This window comes from Salvelinus alpinus, chromosome 15 (genome assembly GCF_045679555.1).
Source record: "Salvelinus alpinus chromosome 15, SLU_Salpinus.1, whole genome shotgun sequence".
Taxonomy (NCBI): domain Eukaryota; kingdom Metazoa; phylum Chordata; class Actinopteri; order Salmoniformes; family Salmonidae; genus Salvelinus; species Salvelinus alpinus.
Genome location: NC_092100.1, coordinates 41,931,139 through 41,951,288, shown reverse-complemented (window position 1 = coordinate 41,951,288; position 20,150 = coordinate 41,931,139). Strand labels below are relative to the sequence as shown.

At 43.3% G+C, this 20,150-nt stretch overlaps 1 protein-coding gene across 2 annotated transcripts in view; it reads right to left on the bottom strand.

The window, feature by feature from the left end:
* The window catches only part of LOC139540107 (inactive serine protease PAMR1-like), a 60,698-nt gene that overhangs the window by 24,594 nt on the left and 15,954 nt on the right, over positions 1–20,150 (bottom strand). Inside the window, exons 2-4 of one of the 2 annotated variants that reach the window (XM_071343680.1) lie at positions 12,290–12,466; positions 8,325–8,450; positions 4,623–4,737 (exon numbers count right to left, since the gene is read on the bottom strand). In XM_071343680.1, coding sequence (XP_071199781.1) covers positions 4,623–4,737; positions 8,325–8,450; positions 12,290–12,466 — 418 coding nt within the window. Of the gene's footprint in view, positions 1–4,622; positions 4,738–8,324; positions 8,451–12,289; positions 12,467–20,150 lie in introns of those variants that run through there. The other variant, XM_071343681.1, reaches the window with a different exon arrangement.

Sequence of the window (20,150 nt, the reverse complement as noted above, 5' to 3'; positions counted from 1 at the left end):
TATCTCCCAGAAGCAATTCTCCATCCCAGTATTGATAACCTTGAAGGGAGTTACCAAGTACGTAGAAGGCTTGACAGATTCAGGAGCAGCAAGTAATTTTATCGATCACCAGCTAGTAAAAGAGCTTGACATTGATCTAACACCTGTCACCCCTCCCTTAACACCCTGGATGGGCGGCATTTGGGCACGCACCTGACACAGAGCGTCACCCTCCAGATTGGAGTCTTCCACACCGAACCCATTCAACTCTCATCCTCGGACACCCTCATTGTTGTCACGACCCTTCAATGTCTTAAGCAAAACCAAGGCCTCCACTCTGCCACCACATCGCCCAGGAGACTGTGCTATTGACTTACTCCCTGGAGTGTCCCCACCGATGGGCCGTGTTTACCCCCTATCTATCCTGGAAAATGAGGCAATGGAGAACTACATTGATGTTTCATTCGTCCTTCTTCCCCGGCTGTGTCCAGCTTCTTCTTCCATGTATATCCATCCGTCCATGTATTGAATGACGTCACGGTCAAGAACCGTGACCCTCTTCCTCTGATCCCAGCGTCCCTTGAACAAGTGGGCCGCGCCAACATCTATACTAAACTCGACCTGTGAAGTGCATATAACCTTGTCCGTATACGTGGAGGCGACGAATGGAAGACGGCCTTCATTCCTGCTCGAGGGCACTACGAACACCTGGGCATGCCTTACGAACGCCCCCGCCGTCTTCTAATCCTTTATGAATGAGGTTTTACAGGATATTATCAACCGCTTTCTCATCATCTAGATTGATGACATCCTGATTTACTCCTACTCCCTGAAGGATCACATACAGCATGTGCAAAAGGTTCTTCAACGGCTCCTTGAGCATAACCTTTTATGTGAAGACCTTCCATGTAACCTCGGTAAACTTCCTCGGCTTCATACTGACACCTGGAGGGGTCAGCATAGATGAGAACAAAGTCACCGGCGTCAGTAACTGGCCCAAACCCACCACCATTAAGGAACTCCAACGTTTCATTTGGTTCTCCAACTTCTATTGCCGGTTCATTCAGAACTTCAGTTCTATGGCCGCTCCCCTCACTGCCCTTACTAGCCAAAAGACCCGGACCCTTCAATGGACTGATACCACCCTGACTGCAATCAACAACTTGAAACGCCTCTTCACCTCAGCTCCTGTCCTTCGCCAACCTGATCCGACCCTTCCTTTCACCCTGGAGGTGGATGCCTCAAGTAGGAGTCATACTCTCTCAGCGGGTGTGAACACCTCCCAAATCACAACCCTGTCCCTTCTTTTCCAGGAAGTTATCCCCCGCTGAGAGGAATTATGATGTGGGGAACAGAACTCCTCGCCATCAAGCTGGCCCTCGAGGAGTGGCGCCACTGGTTGGAGGGCGCACAACATCCCTTTCTCGTCCTAACAGATCATTGTAATCTGGACTATATCAGAGAGGCCAAGAGGTTAAACTCCAAACATGCCCGCTGGGCTCTCTTCACACACTTCCATTTTCATGTTACTTACATCCCTGGAAAGAAAAAAGTAAAAGCTGATGCTCCCTCCCACCAGTTTGACCTTCGGACCAATACCTCAGACCCTACACCCATTCTTCTTTCCTCTTGCATTATGGGACCGGTACAGTGGGAGGTTCACTCTGCTATACAAGAAGCCCTAACCTCAGACCCGGCTCCTCCTGAGACACCAGCTGGGAAGAATTACATACCAGCAGCTGTTAGACCCCAACTGATGCAATGGTGTCACACGTCCTTGTGGTCAGGACATCTGGGCATTACACGAACCACCGAACTTCTAGCCCGGAAGTTCTGGTGGTCCTCACTGGCATCAGACGTAAGGGATTACGCACTCTCCTGTCCAGTCTGCGCCAAAACCAAAATCCCTCGTCATCTCCCTTCCGGGAAGCTTCAACCTTTGCCAATCCCTCACAGACCCTGGTCCCACATAGCTGTTGACTTCTTCACAGACCTTCCTGAATCCTCTAACACCACCATCCTTGACATAGTAGACCGTTTTTCAAAAATGTGTTGTCTGGTTCCTCTTCCTCATCTACCTAACGCCATGGAATTGGCGGAGTGTATGTTCCAGCAGGTGTTCCGTCTGTATGGATTCCGGAGGACATCGTCTCTGACCGCGGGCCCCAATTTGTCTCCCAGGTGTAGCGAGCCTTCTGTGACCGACTGGGGGTCACCCTCAGCCTCTCTTCCGGGTACCACCCCCAGACCAGCGGGCAGACGGAACACCTGAACCAAGAGATGGTACCTCCGCCAACAATGTTCTGCCTCTCCACATGTCCTAGGCCGAATATGCTCAGAACTCACTCATGCACTCATCCCTCCGCCTTACTCCGTTTCAGTGTGTCCTTGGTTTCCAACCCTAGATGTTTCCCTGGGAGGAGGAGCCTGGTACTGTCCCAGCTGTCGACGACTGGTTTCGGCGTGGTGAGCGGGTATGAGAGACCGCTCACCGGCATCTGCAGAAGGCTCTAATACCCATAAACGCTTTGCCGACAGACGCCGCCAACCTACGGCACTCTTTCACCCCAGGCAGCGTGTTTTTTTGTTTTGTTTTACCTTTATTTAACTAGGGAAGTCAGTGAAGAACAAATTCTTATTTATAATGACGGCCTAGGAACAGTGGGTTAACTGCCTTGTTTAGGGACAGAACGACAGATTTTTACCTTGTTAGCTCGGGGATCCAGAGAAATCTACATTCAAATAAAATTCCTATCAATGAAATTACTATAGAAGAAATTAGGTGTTTTTGCCTGAGGTCAAAATGACCCCAAAGGACTTGGATTTTAAAGTCCATATTGATACAGCAACACTAAACAATGATTTAGATGTATTAAGAAACAGTTGATTGACAAAGTCATGAACATTTTGAATAATTCAATAAACAGGGCCAGACTATTGCACGTGGGGCCCCGGGGCACCCCAAAAAATATTATTTGGTAATCCGTTTACTGCAACTTACTGCATTTCATGAGGCTAAGAGCAAATGTTGCAGTTTTAAAGCTAATTTCCTACAATTCTACACTTTTTGCCATGGGGCAAAGATTTTTTGTTGTTGCTGTTTTATGCTGATCTCATGCTTTTGTTCACAATTTGCCATGAGGTTGCGAGATTGTTGTAGATTTTAAAGCACATTTTCAGCTATTCTACACATTTTGTCATGAAGCTGAGAGAAAATGTTGCAGTTTTAAAGTTACTTTCCTGAAATTCTACACCATGTGCTATCTGAGGGCCCCCTGACGTGCACTGCATGCCCGGTCGGTAATCTGACTTATCCAAAATATTATCCAAAATATGCCTCCGGGGTCAAAATGACCCCAGTCAGATGAGGGTTAAGATATTTGACTCGACATACAAAGGAGAACAGTGGAATGACGTCATATTTTAGATCAGACTTTTTCACAATAGCAAATTCCCCCATTGTTATTAAAGTCTCTTAGGGGCCGCACATCTCAGGGCTCTAAAAGTATAGCTGTGCAGCGTGTGTTGCTGTGTAACTCGATTGGTGTGTTGTCCATGAGGAGTGTGAAGTGAGAGTCAACATTACTGGTATAAATTAGAGTGATGTAGCCAAGAGTAGTGAGTAATACATGCAAAATGGCTCTGCCAGTAAGGTTTCGTTGGCTGGTGCCAAAGCGTATAAATTCAGTAGTCCAACTATGAGCACAGCAACATGAAACAGAGAGGACCACTATTTAATGATGGTCTCTGTGTCTTGTATGTCATAATGGACACAAAACAGCAGTATAAGGCCCTATTTCTTCACTTTAGGAGATGATTTATGAATCTCTATCTGTCGATAAACCATATTGTGCAACTGGTTATGCTATGCTTGCAGATCCATTTGTCATCAGATCATGGATTTGGCCTAGCTGTCTGAGCTTGTCACGGTTGTGTAGTTTAACATGGAGCTTTATGTGTTTTCACAAAGGGAAAAATGCTATCAATCTCAGAAAAAAGGGTTCCAAAATGGTTCTTCATCTGTCCCCAACCCAAAAAGGTAGAACACGTTTGGGTTCCATGTAGAACCCTTTGTGAAAAGGAAAAGTGTTCTACATGGAACCCAAAAGGGTTCTCCAAAGGATTCTCCTATGGGGACCCTTATAGGTTCTAGATAGCACCTTTTTTTCTAAGCGTGTATTGATCTGTTTATTTCAACACACAAAGCTATTACTGTACGTACTACGTATTATGCCAACAGACTGGAAGCAGCTCAATGTTGAAGGTGGCTTTTTTTAATCGTTATCGTAAATGCCCTCAAATAAAATGCTGGAGAAAATACAAAGTTATCACATGAGTGAAATGCAATTACTTTTATTCAAGAATAGGAGTGGTTTCCAACCTGTGGTCTAGACTCACATTGGTCCATGACCTACCTCTCAAAGAATTGTGAAAGCTGAAATTAAATGGGTCAGGTATTAATAACTATTACAGATGGTCACCAGAGAGGCCAAAGTATAGCCTTTCCATGTCAAGGGAAAATATGACAAAGTGAACATTATAACTAGCTGTCATTCAGTTACACCAGGCTTTGGCTCAGTGGACTAACTCTGTGTTGAGGTTAAGAGACAACTCAGGTCAGATACACCGTTGGTCACACCCACCTGAAGTCGATGGTGAATCGTGGGTCCACCTGAACTGTCCATTCACAGCGACCGTTTGTGGGGTAACTTTCCAGAACTATGTGGCCCTGACGTTTACGGATCACTCCTCCACACTCTATAAACAGGAACAAAACCATTTAGAGCTCACATTTTACATGATCATGCAATGCAATCAGCTTTTTCTTTATTAATGTAATTATATGTTTCATTATAATTAAATCATTGTGTTTTTGTTTAGCTCATACACAATATTTACTAAAGTATGTGCACACCCCTTCGAACTAGTGTATTCAGCTCTTTCAGCCACATCCGTTACCGACAGGTGTATCAAATCTAGCACACATCCATGCAATCTCCATAAACAAACATTGGCAGTAGAATGGCCTAACGGAAGAGCTCAGTGACTTTCAAAGTGACACCGTCATAGGATGCCACCTTCCCAACAAGTCAGTTCATCAAATGTCTGCCCTGCTGGAGCTTCCCTTGTCAACTGTAAGTGCTGTTATTGTGAAATGAATATGTTTAGGAGCAACAACGGCTCAGCTGCGTTGTGGTAGGCCACACAAGCTCACAGAACGGGACCGCTGAGTGCTGAAGCGTGGAGCGTGTAAAAATCATCTGTCCTCGGTTGCTACACTTACTACTGAGTTCCAAACTGCCTCTGGAAGCAACATCAGCCCAATAACTGTTTGTCAAGAGCTTCATGAAATGGGTTTCCATGGCCAAGCAGCTACACACAAGCCTAAGATTACCGTGCACAATGCAGGCGTTGGCTGGAGTGTTGTAAAGCTCGCCGCCATTGGACTCTGGAGCAGTGAAACACGTTTTCTGGAATGATGAATCACGCTTCACCATCTGGCAGACCGACAGACGAATCTGGGTTTGGTGGATGACAGGAGAACGCTCCTTGCCCCAATACATAGTGCCAACTGTAAAGTTTGATGGAGGAGGAATAATGGTCTGGGGCTGTTTTCCATGGTGCATGCTAGACCAATTAGTTCCAGTGAATGGAAATCTTAACGCTACAGCATATAATGACATTCTAGATGATTCTGTGCTTCCAGCTTTGTGGCAAGAGTTTGGGGAAGGCCTTTCCTGTTTCATCATCACAATGCCCCCGTGCACAAAGTGAGGTCCATACAGAATCTTTTTTCAAGATCGGTGTGGAATAACTTGACTAGCCTGCACAGAGACCTGACCTCAACCCCATTGAACACCTTTGTGATGAATTGGAACGCCGACTGCGAGCCAGGCCTAATAGCGCAACATCAGTGCCCAACCTCACTAATGCTCTTGTGGCTGAATAGAAACAAGTCCCCGCAGCAATGTTCCAACTTCTAGTGGAAAGCCTTCCCAGAAGAGTGGAGGCTGTTATAGCAGCAAATGGGGGACCAACTCCATGTTAATGCCCAAGATTTTGGAATGAGATGTTCGACGAGCAGGTGTCCACTGTCCTCATACTTGTGAACATGTAGTGTACAGTCGTGGCCAAAAGTTTTGAGAAGGACACAAATATTAATTTTCACAAAGTTTGCTGCTGCAGTGTCTTTAGATATTTTTGTCAGATGTTACTATGGAATACTGAAGTAGAATTACAAGCATTTCATAAGTGTCAAAGGCTTTTATTGACAAGTACATGAAGTTGATGCAAAGAGTCAATATTTGCAGTGTTGACCCTTCTTTTTCAAGACCTCTGAAATCCGCCCTGGCATACTGTCAATTAACTTCTGGGCCACATCCTGACTGATGGCAGCCCATTCTTGCATAATCAATGCTTGGAGTTTGTCAGAATTTGTGGGTTTTTGTGTGTCCACCCACCTCTTGAGGATTGACTACAAGTTCTCAATGGGATTAAGGTCAGGGGAGTTTCCTGGCCATGGACCCAAAATATTGATGTTTTGTTCCCCGAGCCACTTAGTTATCACTCTTGCCTTATGGCAAGGGGCTCCATCATGCTGGAAAAGACATTGTTCGTCACCAAACTGTTCCTGGATGGTTGGGAGAAGATGCTCTCGGAGGATGTGTTGGTATCATTCTTTATTCATGGATGTGTTCTTAGGCAAAAGTCTAAGTGAGTGAGCCCACTCCCTTGGCTGAGAAGCAAACCCACACATGAATGGCCTCAGGATGCTTTACTGTTGGCATGACACAGGACTGATGGTAGCGCTCACCTTGTCTTCTCTGGAAAAACTTTTTTCCAGATGCCCCAAACAATCGGAAAGGGGATTCATCAGATAAAATTACTTTACCCCAGTCCTCAGCAGTCCAATCCCTGTACCTTTTGCAGAATATCAGTCTGTCCCTGATGTTTTTCCTGGAGAGGAGTGGCTTCTTTGCTGCCCTTCTTGACACCAGGCCATCCTCCAAAAGTCTTCGCCTCACTGTGTGTGTCGATGCACTCACACCTGCCTGCTGCCATTCCTGAGCAAGCTCTGTACTGGTGGTGCCCCGATCCCGAAGCTGAATCAACTTTATGAGACGGTCCTGGCGCTTGCTGGACTTTCTTGGGCGCCCTGAAGCCTTCTTCACAACAATTGAACCGCTCTCCTTGAAGTTCTTGATGATCCGATAAATGGTTGATTTAGGTGCAATCTTACTGGCAGCAATATCCTTGCCTGTGAAGCCCTTTTTGTGCAGAGCAATGATGACGGCACGTGTTTCCTTGCAGGTAACCATGATTGACAGAGGAAGAACAATGATTCCAAGCACCACCAACCTTTTGAAGCTTCCAGTCTGTTATTCGAACTCAATTAGCATGACAGAGTGATCTCCAGCCTTGTCCTCGTCAACACTCACACCTGTGTTAACGAGAGAATCACTGACATGATGTCAGCTGGCCCTTTTGTGGCAGGGCTGAAATGCAGTGGAAATGTTTTTGGGGGATTCAGTTCATTTGCATGGCAAAGGGGAACTTTGCAATTAATTGCAATTCATCTGATCACTCTTCATAACATTCTGGAGTATATGCAAATTGCCATCATACAAACTGAGGCAGCAGACTTTGTGAAATTAATATTTTTGTCATTCTCTAAACTTTTGGCCACAACTGTATATGTAATTGCCATCTAAAGTTGAGTAATAGCATGATAGTTACCAGTTACAGAGTAACAACATGGCATACATTAGGAAAAATACACTTCAAACGGGAGACAAATGAAGAATGCAGGCTGGTAAAAGTAAACAAAATGCACATTAACCACAGGCCTGCAGCCAAGCGCCACAAATACATGCCAAGTTTCTGCTGTTGATGAAAAAAAAAAAATTCTGTGCCTGATAGCTTGTTATTCTACTTGCTTATTGTGAAACCTATGCTTTCTCTAGAAATTATATTGTGAGATTCCAGGATGTTGACTAACACTATTTTGACTTTTCAGCTCCTTGAATGGAAAATCTATAAGACAATTAGCTCTCATCCATGCAAAATACTGTTGTGCCAGAATTGTCTCCTATAGTAATTGGTATATACTGCACTGTAGGTACAGTATGGTATATGCCTATATAGAGGCATGGAAAGGAAGCGAGTTGAAGTTACTTATAACCCTGATACAAAGTCAGATATTCTGTCATCCCCTTAATGGCTTTGGTTGGAACTGAGGGAATAAAGTAATCTGATCCTAGATCTGTGGTCAAGGGCACATTTTACCCATAGCGATGGTAGGAGGTAATGTGGGTAGAGGAATATGTGAGAATGAGTGTACTCACTCAAGCAGTCACCGCCAGACCAGCCTGGTCGACAATCAGCACAGTACTTCCCCTTGACAAAGAAATCATCTCTGGGGCCCCACGTCCCGTTGTTACACCGCTTACAGTTCTCAAATATGCTGCAACCTAAGAGAGAGAGAAGAAGATAGGGGAAATGGGTGGACTAAGAGAGACACAGCCTGAGAGGTTAGATAGAAAGAAGGGTTGGAGCCGGCACAGCATCCAGTAGAAAGTGCTGACTGAAAACTGAAACATCTGAAACCTCTTCACCATACAGTACCTTCAGAAGGTATTCATACCCTTGACTTATTCCACATTTTGTTGTGTTGCAGCCTGAGTGTAAAATATATTAAATATATATATTTCTCATCCATCTACACACACTACCCCATAATGACAAAGTGAAAACTTGTTTTTAGAAATATTTGCTAATTTATTGAAAATGAAATACAGACATATCTCATTTGCATAAGTATTCACACCCCTTTGCTATGACACTCCAAATTGAGCTCAGGTGCATCCAATTTCCTTTGATCGTCCTTGAGATGTCACTACGACTTGGAGTACACCTGTGGCCAATTCAATTGTTTGGACATGATTTAGAAAGAAACACACCTGTCTATATAAAGTATCATATGTCAGAGCATAAACTATACCAGAGGAACTGTCCGTAGATCTCTGAGATAGAGTTGGTGCTGAGACATACTATATCTGGGGAAGGGTATAAAACACTATCTTGAATGTTGAAAGGTTCCAAGACTAAAGTGGTGTCCATCATTGGGAAATTGAAAAAAAAATGGAATTACCCAGAGTACCTAGTGCTGGCTGTCCGACCAAACTGAGCAACCGGGCAAGGAGGACCTTGTTCAGGGAGGTGACCAAAACCCCATTGACCACTCTGATAGACCAACAGAGTTCCTTGGCTGAGATGGGATAAACCTGCCAGAAGGACAACAGTCTTTACAGCACTTCATCAATCTGGGCTTCATGGGAGTGGCCAGACGGAAGCCATTCCTGAGAAAAAGGCACATGACAGCACGCCTGGAGTTTGCAAAAAGGCACTTGAAAAACTCAGAGAGCATGTAACTGAAAATGTTATGTTTGTGCTTTTCTAATAACTAATTTCTGTGTTCATGCAAGTGACTGATTGAACTAATCCTTACTGTCAGTATCTGCAATCTGGCAGTACGCCAAGACCCTTGTTTTGAGAATGAAAGATATCTCAGTTTCAAGGTCTCATCTTAGAGAGAAGAAGCCTCGTGGTGTATTGGTCTGTCACATGCATGAACCAGTATTGGTCGGTCACATAAAGGAAGCGAACGTTAATGATGAATTAATTATGAATGATGAGTAAGCTAAATCGTGCAAATATAACTTGTCTGCAGTATACAAGAGAACTAACAGGACGGCCCTGGTAGAACTCCTGAAAGATGTTTACGATGGTTTAAAAATAGAAAGAAATTGAATAAAACCAATAAAACTAAACATAAAAAAAAAGGTTACCACAAGTCTTAAATCAAGTAATAGCACGAAGTGAATGTGATTGTGAGTTGCATGAGTGTAGTGAATGTGGATGTGAGAGTTGTGTCAGTGTGGAAATTATTAAGATTATTAAAATTGGGATAATAACAGGATTGAAATTTGGCTATTAAGCTGATTGAAATGTGGATCCATCAGTCCTTGTGTGCAAGTTCTATATATATATTTTCGTTTTTTCTATTGTTACTTCATCAGATCTCTAGTAACCCATTAAACTCTTCTTTACCAATTCCTCCTTCAGACATGTGTTCTATTCATACAAGGGTTTAGATATTTACACTAGTTGTTCTATTTAACAGCATATTCAGGAATAGTACTTTCTCCTTTCATATCTCTCACATACACAGATTTCCTATATAACGTTACGGATCATAAATGCCTACAGACAACCACACCACTCATGTGCAAAGACATCACCATATGTATCTTCAACGGTTCTTTTGCTGCTACTTCCTATACATATAAAATAACACCACGTGCTATTGGTAGTGGCTGCAGACACACGTAGACACTTCTTAGGTATACGATTATGTGGTCTGAGCACTATGTCTGAAGAAAACCAGGCACAGCTAATCACCCGTCTAACACCATTCCTACCATGAAACATGGTGGGGGTAGCATCATGCTATGGGGATGCTTTTCAGCGGCAGGGACTGGGAGACTGGTAAGGATAGAGGAAACAATGAATGGAGCCAAACACAGGCAAATCCCTGATGAGAACCTGCTTCAGAGTGCAAACGACCTTAGACTGGGGGGCAAAGATTTACGTTCCAACAGGACAATGACCCCAAACATAAAGCCAAAGTAACGCTCTAATAGTTTCAGAACAAGAATGTGAAAGTCATTGAGTGGCCCAGCCAAAGCCCAGACTTGAATCCCATTGAAAATATGTGGAAAGACTTGAAGATTGCTGTTCACTGCCACTCCCCATCTAACTCAATAGAGCTTGAGATTCGGAAGAATCAAGGAAGAATGGGAAAAAATCCCCAAATCCAGATGTGCAATGATGATACAAACATACCCAAGACGACTCAAAGCTGTAATCGCCGCCAAAGGTGCTTCTACAAAGTATTGACTCAGGGTTGTGAAATCTTATGCAAAATAGATATTTCTGTAATTAGTTTTCAATAAATGTGAGTTATGAATACTTTCTGAAAGTACTGTAAGTGTGATGCATTCAGTCACAGTCTTAGTTTGCCCATTCCCAATTACTATGGACGGTTTTAATCGGCCCCATACACCTACTGCATTCCCCTTAGTGCCTGTTAGCTCTTTACGTCAGACCTGCTAAACTCATCAGGCTCCTCTTGCACTGTAACAGGGTAACAGAACAGAAAAAACAGCTTCCTGAAATAGAAATGTCCAGAAAACCCCCAGAAGGACTGCGTTTCAGATAGGATATATTTTCACATTGAAGGTTCTATGGTGCTCTGTATTGCAGACATCCTGAGGACAGGCAGAGCATCAGGGAGACAGAGACACAGCAGCAGGACATATAAACATCAACAGGTATCAGTGTAAATATCAATGACTTTACCATGTCTCCTCCACCTTCTACATGCAGTACACTCAGGATAGAGAGGGATGGAAAAGGGTTTACTGTATGGGATTTACAGGAAAAGTCCTTTATAAGTGCATACTTCAGCCTTTTACTATTTCAGTGAAATCTGGCCAATAGTTCAGGCAGAGGAGTATGTTGTGAAGTTGGAACAGACAAACAACATATTTTCATAAGTGAAAAGATTAGCATATTCTGATAGGTAAACAAGTCTTGCAACAACTTGTGGTGAAATATAATAACTACGCATTGTGCCTTTTGAGCAATGTGTTTTCTCTTAGGTTATTTATGCTGTAATAACTTTGTTATTGCCAACACACCTCCCCGTCAGAGTAAATACACAACAGGAGAGCAACATAAAGGGATGCCCTCAATGAAAGCAAATGTAATGAATTGTACAATGTCTCTCAATAGCTTGCTATTTTCTGGGAAATAATGAGGGTTAGGCATTTCCCTCTAATGCGGTTGGTCTAAACTTATTGCATTTCACTCCACGTGGCCCAACCTCACTGCTATTGTATGTCGGCTAGGCTTATAAGAGAGCCTTGAAGGCAGATGGCATACAGACTAAAACATCAGTCAAGACATGACACTGGATCAAATGGGTACTGTACAAGGCATATGTTTCAGAAATGTACTGGTAGAATAGCCTCCTCCACACTGTGTGTACTTGCATATTAAACATGTATTAACAAATCCAGCACTAAAGCATAATGGAACTACATGTATCTGACCATGTTGTTGTTAATAAAATCTAATACAGAGTGTGCATTCAACCAGTCCTCCACAGGTTTACCAGATAAAATAACCTAAATGGAGAAGCACTCCCCAAGTTTTGAGCCAGCATGGCGGTCTTGGACAGGTTTACCTGGGTGGATGATGCAGGGGTCACACTCGTTGATTGCGTTGCGGCAGCAGGGCACAGCGTAGCCAACAGGGGTGCCCTGTAAAGGACACTTACAACGGATGACATCATACTCACAGCAGCCCCGACACATGACGTTCCATTCTGGGCCCGGGCAGTGGTTATACAGGTACCTGTAGTCTGGGAACAAACCAGCACACCTGGGTCAAATACATTTTTTAAATTCATTTTTCTTTAAATCAGGGGAGCCCAATTGAGACCAGGGTCTCATTTTCAATGGTACCCTGAGACCATGAAGTAAAATAAAATTAAAATATGTAACGAGATACAAGTACATTACATTAGAACGTCACTAACATTCAGACATCATAAACAAGTTATTACATCAATCAATCAATAAATCAACACAATTGCACACCTCAGTGAACTAATTTATCATCAGAGTTTGAAAATGCCCTAGTGTCACCAGGGAATCCAAATGTAATGCATTTTGTAAGTGATTCCAAAATGTGGAGCGTGAAAACTAAAAGCCGATTTACCTAATTGCGTGGAGACCCGAGGAATCTGAAGAGCTAACCAACACTGTGGGTTTGATATCTCATTATTTTATACATTAGCAAAGAAGTTAGATAAGTTGGAAGCTTGTGTAGTAGGGCTTTGCAAACAAAAAGGGAGTAATTCATTTATCTATGGGACTTTAATGAGGACCAGCCAACCTTTTGATACAGGATGCAGAGGTGAGTATTAAAACTGTCACCAGTGATAAAACTAATGGCGTTATGGTGGACGGCATCCAAAGGTTTAAGAGTAGTGGCTGCTGCAATCTGGTAAATGGTGTCACGATAATCAAGAACTGGCAGGAAAGTCGACTGTACAATCTAATTTCTGCTATTTAGGGAGAGGCAAGATATATTTCTTTTTTTGCTTTTTTAACCAGGGATAGACATCTATTTCTCAAATGTCTGAAGGACTGCCAATCAGACGTAGGATCAGTTTGTCTTGCAGTCAGACATAGGATCAGTTTGTCTTGCAGTCAGACGTAGGATCAGTTTGTCTTGCAGTCAGACGTAGAATCAGTTTGTCTTGCAGTCAGACGTAGGATCAGTTTGTCTTGCAGTCAGACGTAGGATCAGTTTGTCTTGCAGTCAGACGTAGGATCAGCCCATCTAAATGTCTTTCCTGTCATTTCTTAGACAATTCATGTGTAAAACAAGGATTACAACAGTCTTTTACCCTTAGTTTGTTGTATTTATCTGCAACAGAGTTAACCGTGAAATAACACAATTAAGGGCCTGATCCGAGTCAGTGATAGATGACACAACCCCCCAGTCACTCAAAGACAAAAAGAAATGTGCTGATTAAAATTCCAAATAATTATCTTTGTAATAATGCATGAGCGAGATTTGGGTAGTTTAACATCTCTTATACAGGCAACGTGACAATGGTCACTGAACTCATTGGCACATATCCCATTGGCTGAAAACTTATGAAGGGCATTGGTTAGAATAATATCTAATTGAGTAGATTTTGCTGGGCAAACAAGCCACGGGTCACCACTGTGAAACGCCTAGATGTTGAATCCAGCCATATGGATGCAGCCTCTCTATACACATGTTCCTCCTCTGCCTGCTCATATGTGTGTGTTTTGTCATATTCTATTACATCAGACATCATTCATTTGGTAATGGCAAATACATTAACAATCAAGTGTTGCAAGATGGCAAAGACATTATTGAATCCAATCATTAATCATAAACTATATTGAATTATGTGGCAGGCTGGCAGCACTAATGTTGATCCTCTCTCCATGTGTTAGGTTGGTACACAATAAATCTGAGGAACATTTAGTCGGATATTGATTTGATCTGAGGTCCTTTTAAACTGAACAGATTTCATTTTGTAACTGTGGAGAAGTCTGAGCAGAGACAAGTGGAAATTCATCTGAGATGAATGTGGAACGAGAGAGAGAGAGGGAGAAAGAGGGGAGAGAGAGAGAGAGAGAGAGAGAGAGAGAGAGAGAGAGAGAGAGAGAGAGAGAGAAAGAGAGAGAGAGAGAGGGAGAAAGAGGGGAGAGAGACAGAGAGTGGTCTCAGACATGGCACCATGTCATCATTACGGAACACTCTTCTCTTCTCAGCATTCTACACATTCCCTCCCACCACCAGTCCAATCATAATATCCTTCTTTCCTCTCCCTCCCTCCCTCTCTCGCTCTCTCTCTCTCTTTCTCTCTCACTCTCTCTTCCTAACTTCTCTTTCTTCCCTGCATTTAAGACTTCTACATAAATATTCCCAGTTTTCATATGAGGTGTAACTGCAGCCAACGAGGCCTGAACTGTTAATCTAAACTCAGCAAAAAAAGAAACGTCCTCTCACTGTAAACTGTGTTAATTTTCAGCAAACTTAACATGTGTAAATATTTGTATGAACATATCAAGATTCAACAACTGAGACATAACTGAACAAGTTCCACAGACATGTGACTAACAGAAATTGAATAATGTGTCTCGGAACAAAGGGCGGGGGTCAAAATCAAAAGTAACAGTCAGTATCTGGTGTGGCATTAAGTACTGCAGTGCATCTTTTCCTCTTGGACCGCACCAGATTTGCCAGTTCCTGCTGTGAGATGTTACCCCACTCTTCCACCAAGGCACCTGCAAGTTCCCGGACATTTCTGGGGGGATTGGCCCTAGGCCTCACCCTCCGATCCAACAGGTCCCAGACATGCTCAATGGGATTGAGATCCGGGCTCTTCGCTGGCCATGGCAGAACACTGATATTCCTGTCTTGCAGGAAGTCATGCACAGAATGAGCAGTATGGCTGGTGGCATTGTCATGCTGGAGTGTCATGTCAGGATGAGCCTGCAGGAAGCGTAGCACATGAGGGAGGAGGATGTCTTCCCTGTAACGCACAGCGTTGAAATTGCCTGCAATGACAACAAGCTCAGTCTGATGATGCTGTGATACACCGCCACTGGCCATGACGGACCCTCCACCTCCAAATCGATCCCGTTCCAGAGTACAAGCCTCGGTGTAACACCCATTCCTTTGACGATAAACGTGAATCCGACCATCACCCCTGGTGTGACAAAACCCCGACTCGTCAGTGAAGAGCACTTTTTTTCCTGTCTGGTCCAGCGACGGTGGGTTTGTGCCCATAGGTGACGTTGTTGCTGGTGATGTCTGGTGAAGACCTGCCTTACAACAGGCCTACAAACCCTCAGTCCAGCCTCGCTCAGCCTCTTGCGGACAGTCTGAGCAGTGATGGAGGGATTGTGTGTTCCTGGTGTAACTCGGGCAGTTGTTGCTGCCATCCTTTACCTGTCCCGCAGGTGTGATGTTCGGATGTACCGATCCTTTGCAGGTGTTGTTACACGTGGTCTGCCACTGCGAGGACGATCAGCTGTCCGTCTTGTCTCCCTTTAGCACTGTCTTAGGCATCTCACAGTACGGACATTGCAATTTCTTACCCTGGCCACATCTGCAGTCCTCATGCCTCCTGGCAGCATGCCTAAGGCACAATCACACAGATGAACAGGGACCGTGGGCATCTTCGGTGTCCTAAGTTTTCATAACTGTGACCTTAATTGCCTACCGTCTGTAAGCTGTTAGTGTCTTAACGACCTTTCTACAGGTGCATGTTCATTAATTGTTTATGGTTCATTGAACAAGCATGGGAAACAGTGTTTAAACCCTTTACAATGAAAATCTGCAAAGTCATTTGGATTTTTACTAATTATCTTTGAAAGACAGGGTCCTGAAAAAGGAACAGTTCTTTTTTTGCTGAGTTTATTTCTCTGTGGCTCTTTCCTCTGACCCAAAGTCCTGTTGCTATGCAGAGCTGTTTCTCCATGGTAACAACCTCAATAGTATGTTAGGAAGTTTTAGCCCGCCCACCAATCCAAGCACCACCCAACCTCTCTCGCACTCATACACACAGTACACATACAGTAAACACACACGCACACGCACACACACGGACACACGCACACATGCATGCATGCATACCCACACAGGGGAGTACGTGAGTTAGTGTTGAGGCTTTGATTCATCTGTGATAGGTTATTTGTGGACAGTCAGCTGGACAGGAGATGTACAGCCGATGTCCTGGAATGCAGTTAGATATCCCTCCCTACAATCCCCCCATCTCTCTGGCCCTGTAACATTTATCAACTCATAAGCTATATCCTACTCCAGGGGAGATCTGCGCTTCTCCTTAAGAATCTCAATCTCATCTCTGCCATCCAAGGACAGTTCAGGAACGGCATACTATTTTCATCACTCAGAGAATAGATTGTGTAAGAGGCCAGGTCAAATGTATTATCAGTGCGGAATTATAAGTGAAGACAGTCAATTCAACTGCACTGCTGTCATACTTTGTTTGGAAAGCTCTATGAGTGATTTCGCAATTCAGTTTGTTTTGGATCGGTTCTTCTTTTGCTGACATATTATTGCCGTGGTAACCCTGAGAAGAAGGGTTATGTTGAATGTACAACAACAACCTATAGAAAATGTTTTACTCCAGTGACAACAGGGAAGTTAGTCTTTACAGGGAATCCATCTTTGTCATAATGTCTATGACCTGAGGATTCCAGTAAAATTACAGTGTGATGCCATTGAGCTATTGCTTATGTAACCAGTAGTCCCTTGCTCAACAAGCCTGTCCCTCCACTTCAATACCCCCCAGATGGTTGTATGTGTTCAAAGCACATGTGGCCCAGTGCTCTTGTTCTCATCCCTACTCATCTCTTTTGTATTCTATTGTGTCTTTTACTGTGTGTCTGCTTCTTCGGGGGGCACATAGAGAGAAACCGAGAGGGAGAGAGAGAGAGAGATAGACAGACAGAGAGAGAAACCGAGAGCGAGGGCATAAGAGAGGGAGGTATGGAGAGTTGTTTACATAGAACATGCAGGGACATTTTACAAAGCTCTACAATACATTCGGACAGCCTCACCAGCATTGTTACTGGAGTCAATTACACATGCATTCAACCAGACAGCATCAGAGGCACGATCACTGTAAATTACCACAGAATGAACATAATAACCAACAAGCCCATGGGTTAGCCTCCGACCTGTTTATGTCTATTGTTTAAAGCCAACACTTAACAGCTTTACAGCATTACGTTTTAAGAATAAAGAAGCTTCCATTTTTCCTCCACCAGTTGCTAAATACCTTCCACGTATCCAGTCTGTTTTTCTATTCATGCACCTAGTTGGACTGTGAGGTGGCAACAATAAACGCATACTTTTATAAAAAGTAGACAGTCTACTTTGTCCTTGTCTCATATTGTTTGTTCAGAGCTCAGCACTAAGTAAACCACCAGCAGCAGTCTGGAGGGGAGCCATAGTGGAGGCGACAGTGACTTAGTGCATCCTGTTATTTGTATGGGATCTGTTAAGTGTCTGGGTAGACTAATCTAGCTCTCGTAGTTATTGGCTTGGACTCCATCCACCCAGACTCACGTCTGCTTACACTCACTGATATACTGTACATCAGTGTACAGACGCTAGGGCGGTAGAAACTGTCAAATAGTCATCCTCTTTGCTATAATTAGAGCACAAAGTGGATTACATAAGAACAAGGCTTGGTGTTATCAAATTAGAGACACAGTGTGTCATTAAATTGCAATCAATGTTGTCATTATTGCTTAATTGACCGCTGTTGTTGTAGATTCACTACACCATTTGTCAACCAAGTTCTGGTACATATACAATACTAGTCAACAGTTTGGACACACCTACTCATTCAAGGGTATTTCTTTATTTTTGCTACTTTCTACACTGTAGAATAATAGTGAACACATTTATATTTGAGATTGTTCAAATAGCCACCCTTTGCCTTGTTAACAGCTTGAACAAGTTGAAAAAAGGGGCTACTCCTGAAGAGATTAACCAGCATGGCTACCAAAGCATTCCAGGTGAAGCTGGATGAGAGAATGACAAGAGTGTTCAAAGCTGTCATCAAGCCAAAGGGTGGCTACTTTGAAGAATCTAAAATATAGTTAGATTTATTTAATACTTTTGGTTACAACATGATTCCATATGTGTTATTTCATAGTTTTGATGTCTCCACTATTATTCTACGATGTAGAAAATAGTAAAAATAAAGAAAACGCTTGAATGAGTAGGTGTGTCCAAACTTTTGACTGGTACTGTACATCCAGGGTGGGTTACTGACGTGAATACCTTACATTTGAACTAGTCAGGGCTCAGACTATCACTGAATTATCAGATTGTGAGTGAACTGAGGATCCTCTTGGGGTATTGAGGTGTCGACGGTCTCCTTCTGCTTAGTGACAGTTTAACTGGCCTATAAATTAGGCTAGTATACCAGGCTGATTTGGCATGAATTGATTTATATTGGCCTACAGGGAAACTGCAAGAGAGGGTCAACAGGTCTTTTGGCGCGTCTGGCATTGTCATCATATCGATTGACACGTCGTCTCCGGCCTCCAGAGATGCTTAAAGTCATGCTTTGTAATGTCCCAAATGGTATTGATGAGCTGCCCCAAGCACATTCCTGTCATATCATACACACTATAGAATATCATAATTGATCTTATTAATATGATCTAAGGGGTACCAAGTGTGTGCAAAGCTGTCATCAAGGCAAAGGGTGGCTACTTTGAACAATCTCAAATATAAAATATATTTTGAGTTGTGGTTAATACTGTACATGATTCCATATGTGTTATTTCATAGTTTTGATGTATTCACTATTATTTTAGAATGTAGAATAGTAAAAATAAAGAAAAACCTGGAATCTCAACCACATTTTGTTATGTTACAGCCTTATTCAAAAAATGGATTAAATAGAACAAATTCCTCATCAATCTACATAAAATACCTCACAATGACAAAGCGAAAACAGGTTTTTAGATATGTTTTGCAAATGTACTAAATATAAAAAACAGAAATACCTTATTTACACTCCTCAGTAAAAGGCAAATGACAGCCCGCTTGGAGTTCGCCAAAAGGCACCTAAAGGACTCATGAGATACAAGATTCTCTGGTCTGATGAAACCAAGATTGAACTCTTTGGCCTGAATGCCAAGTGTCATGTCTAGAGGAAATCTGGCACCATCCCTACGGTGAAGCATGGTGGTGGCAGCATCATGCAGTGGGGATGTTTTTCAGTGGCAGGAAGACTAGTCAAGATCGAGGGAAAGATGAATGGAGCAAAGTACAAAGAGATTCTTGATGAAAACATGTTCCAGAGTGCTCAGGGGCTCAGACTGGGGGGAAGGTTCACCTTCCAATACTACAACGAATCTAATCACACAGCCAAGACAATGTAAGAGTGGCTTCGGGAAAAAGTCTCTGAATGTCCTTGAGTGGCCCAGCCAGAGCCTGGACTTGAACCCGATCAAACATCTCGATCAAAACCCGATCAAACAACCCGATCAAACATGAACCATGCATGAGAACACCAGCTGTTCTGGATGACTGTGTGTTCACGCTCTCCGTACCAGGATGCATACTCAGAGCATGCGCTGACCAGCTGCCAAGTGTCTTCACTGACATTTTCAACCTTTCCCTGACCCAGTCTGTAATACCTACAGTACATATGTTCAAGCAGTACACATAGTCCCTGTGCCCAAGAACGCGCCGTAGCATTCACATCTGTAGCCATGAAATACTTTGAAAGTCAGGTCATGGCTCACATCGACACCATGGATTCGCAAACTGCCCCAACAGATTCACAGATGACGCAATGTATATTGCACTCCACACCGCCCTTTCCAAACTGGACAAAAGGAACACCTACGTGAGAATGCTGTTCATTGACAACAGCTCAGCATTCAACACCATAGTGCCCTCCAAGCTCATTGCTAAGCTAAGGACCCTGGGACTGAACACCT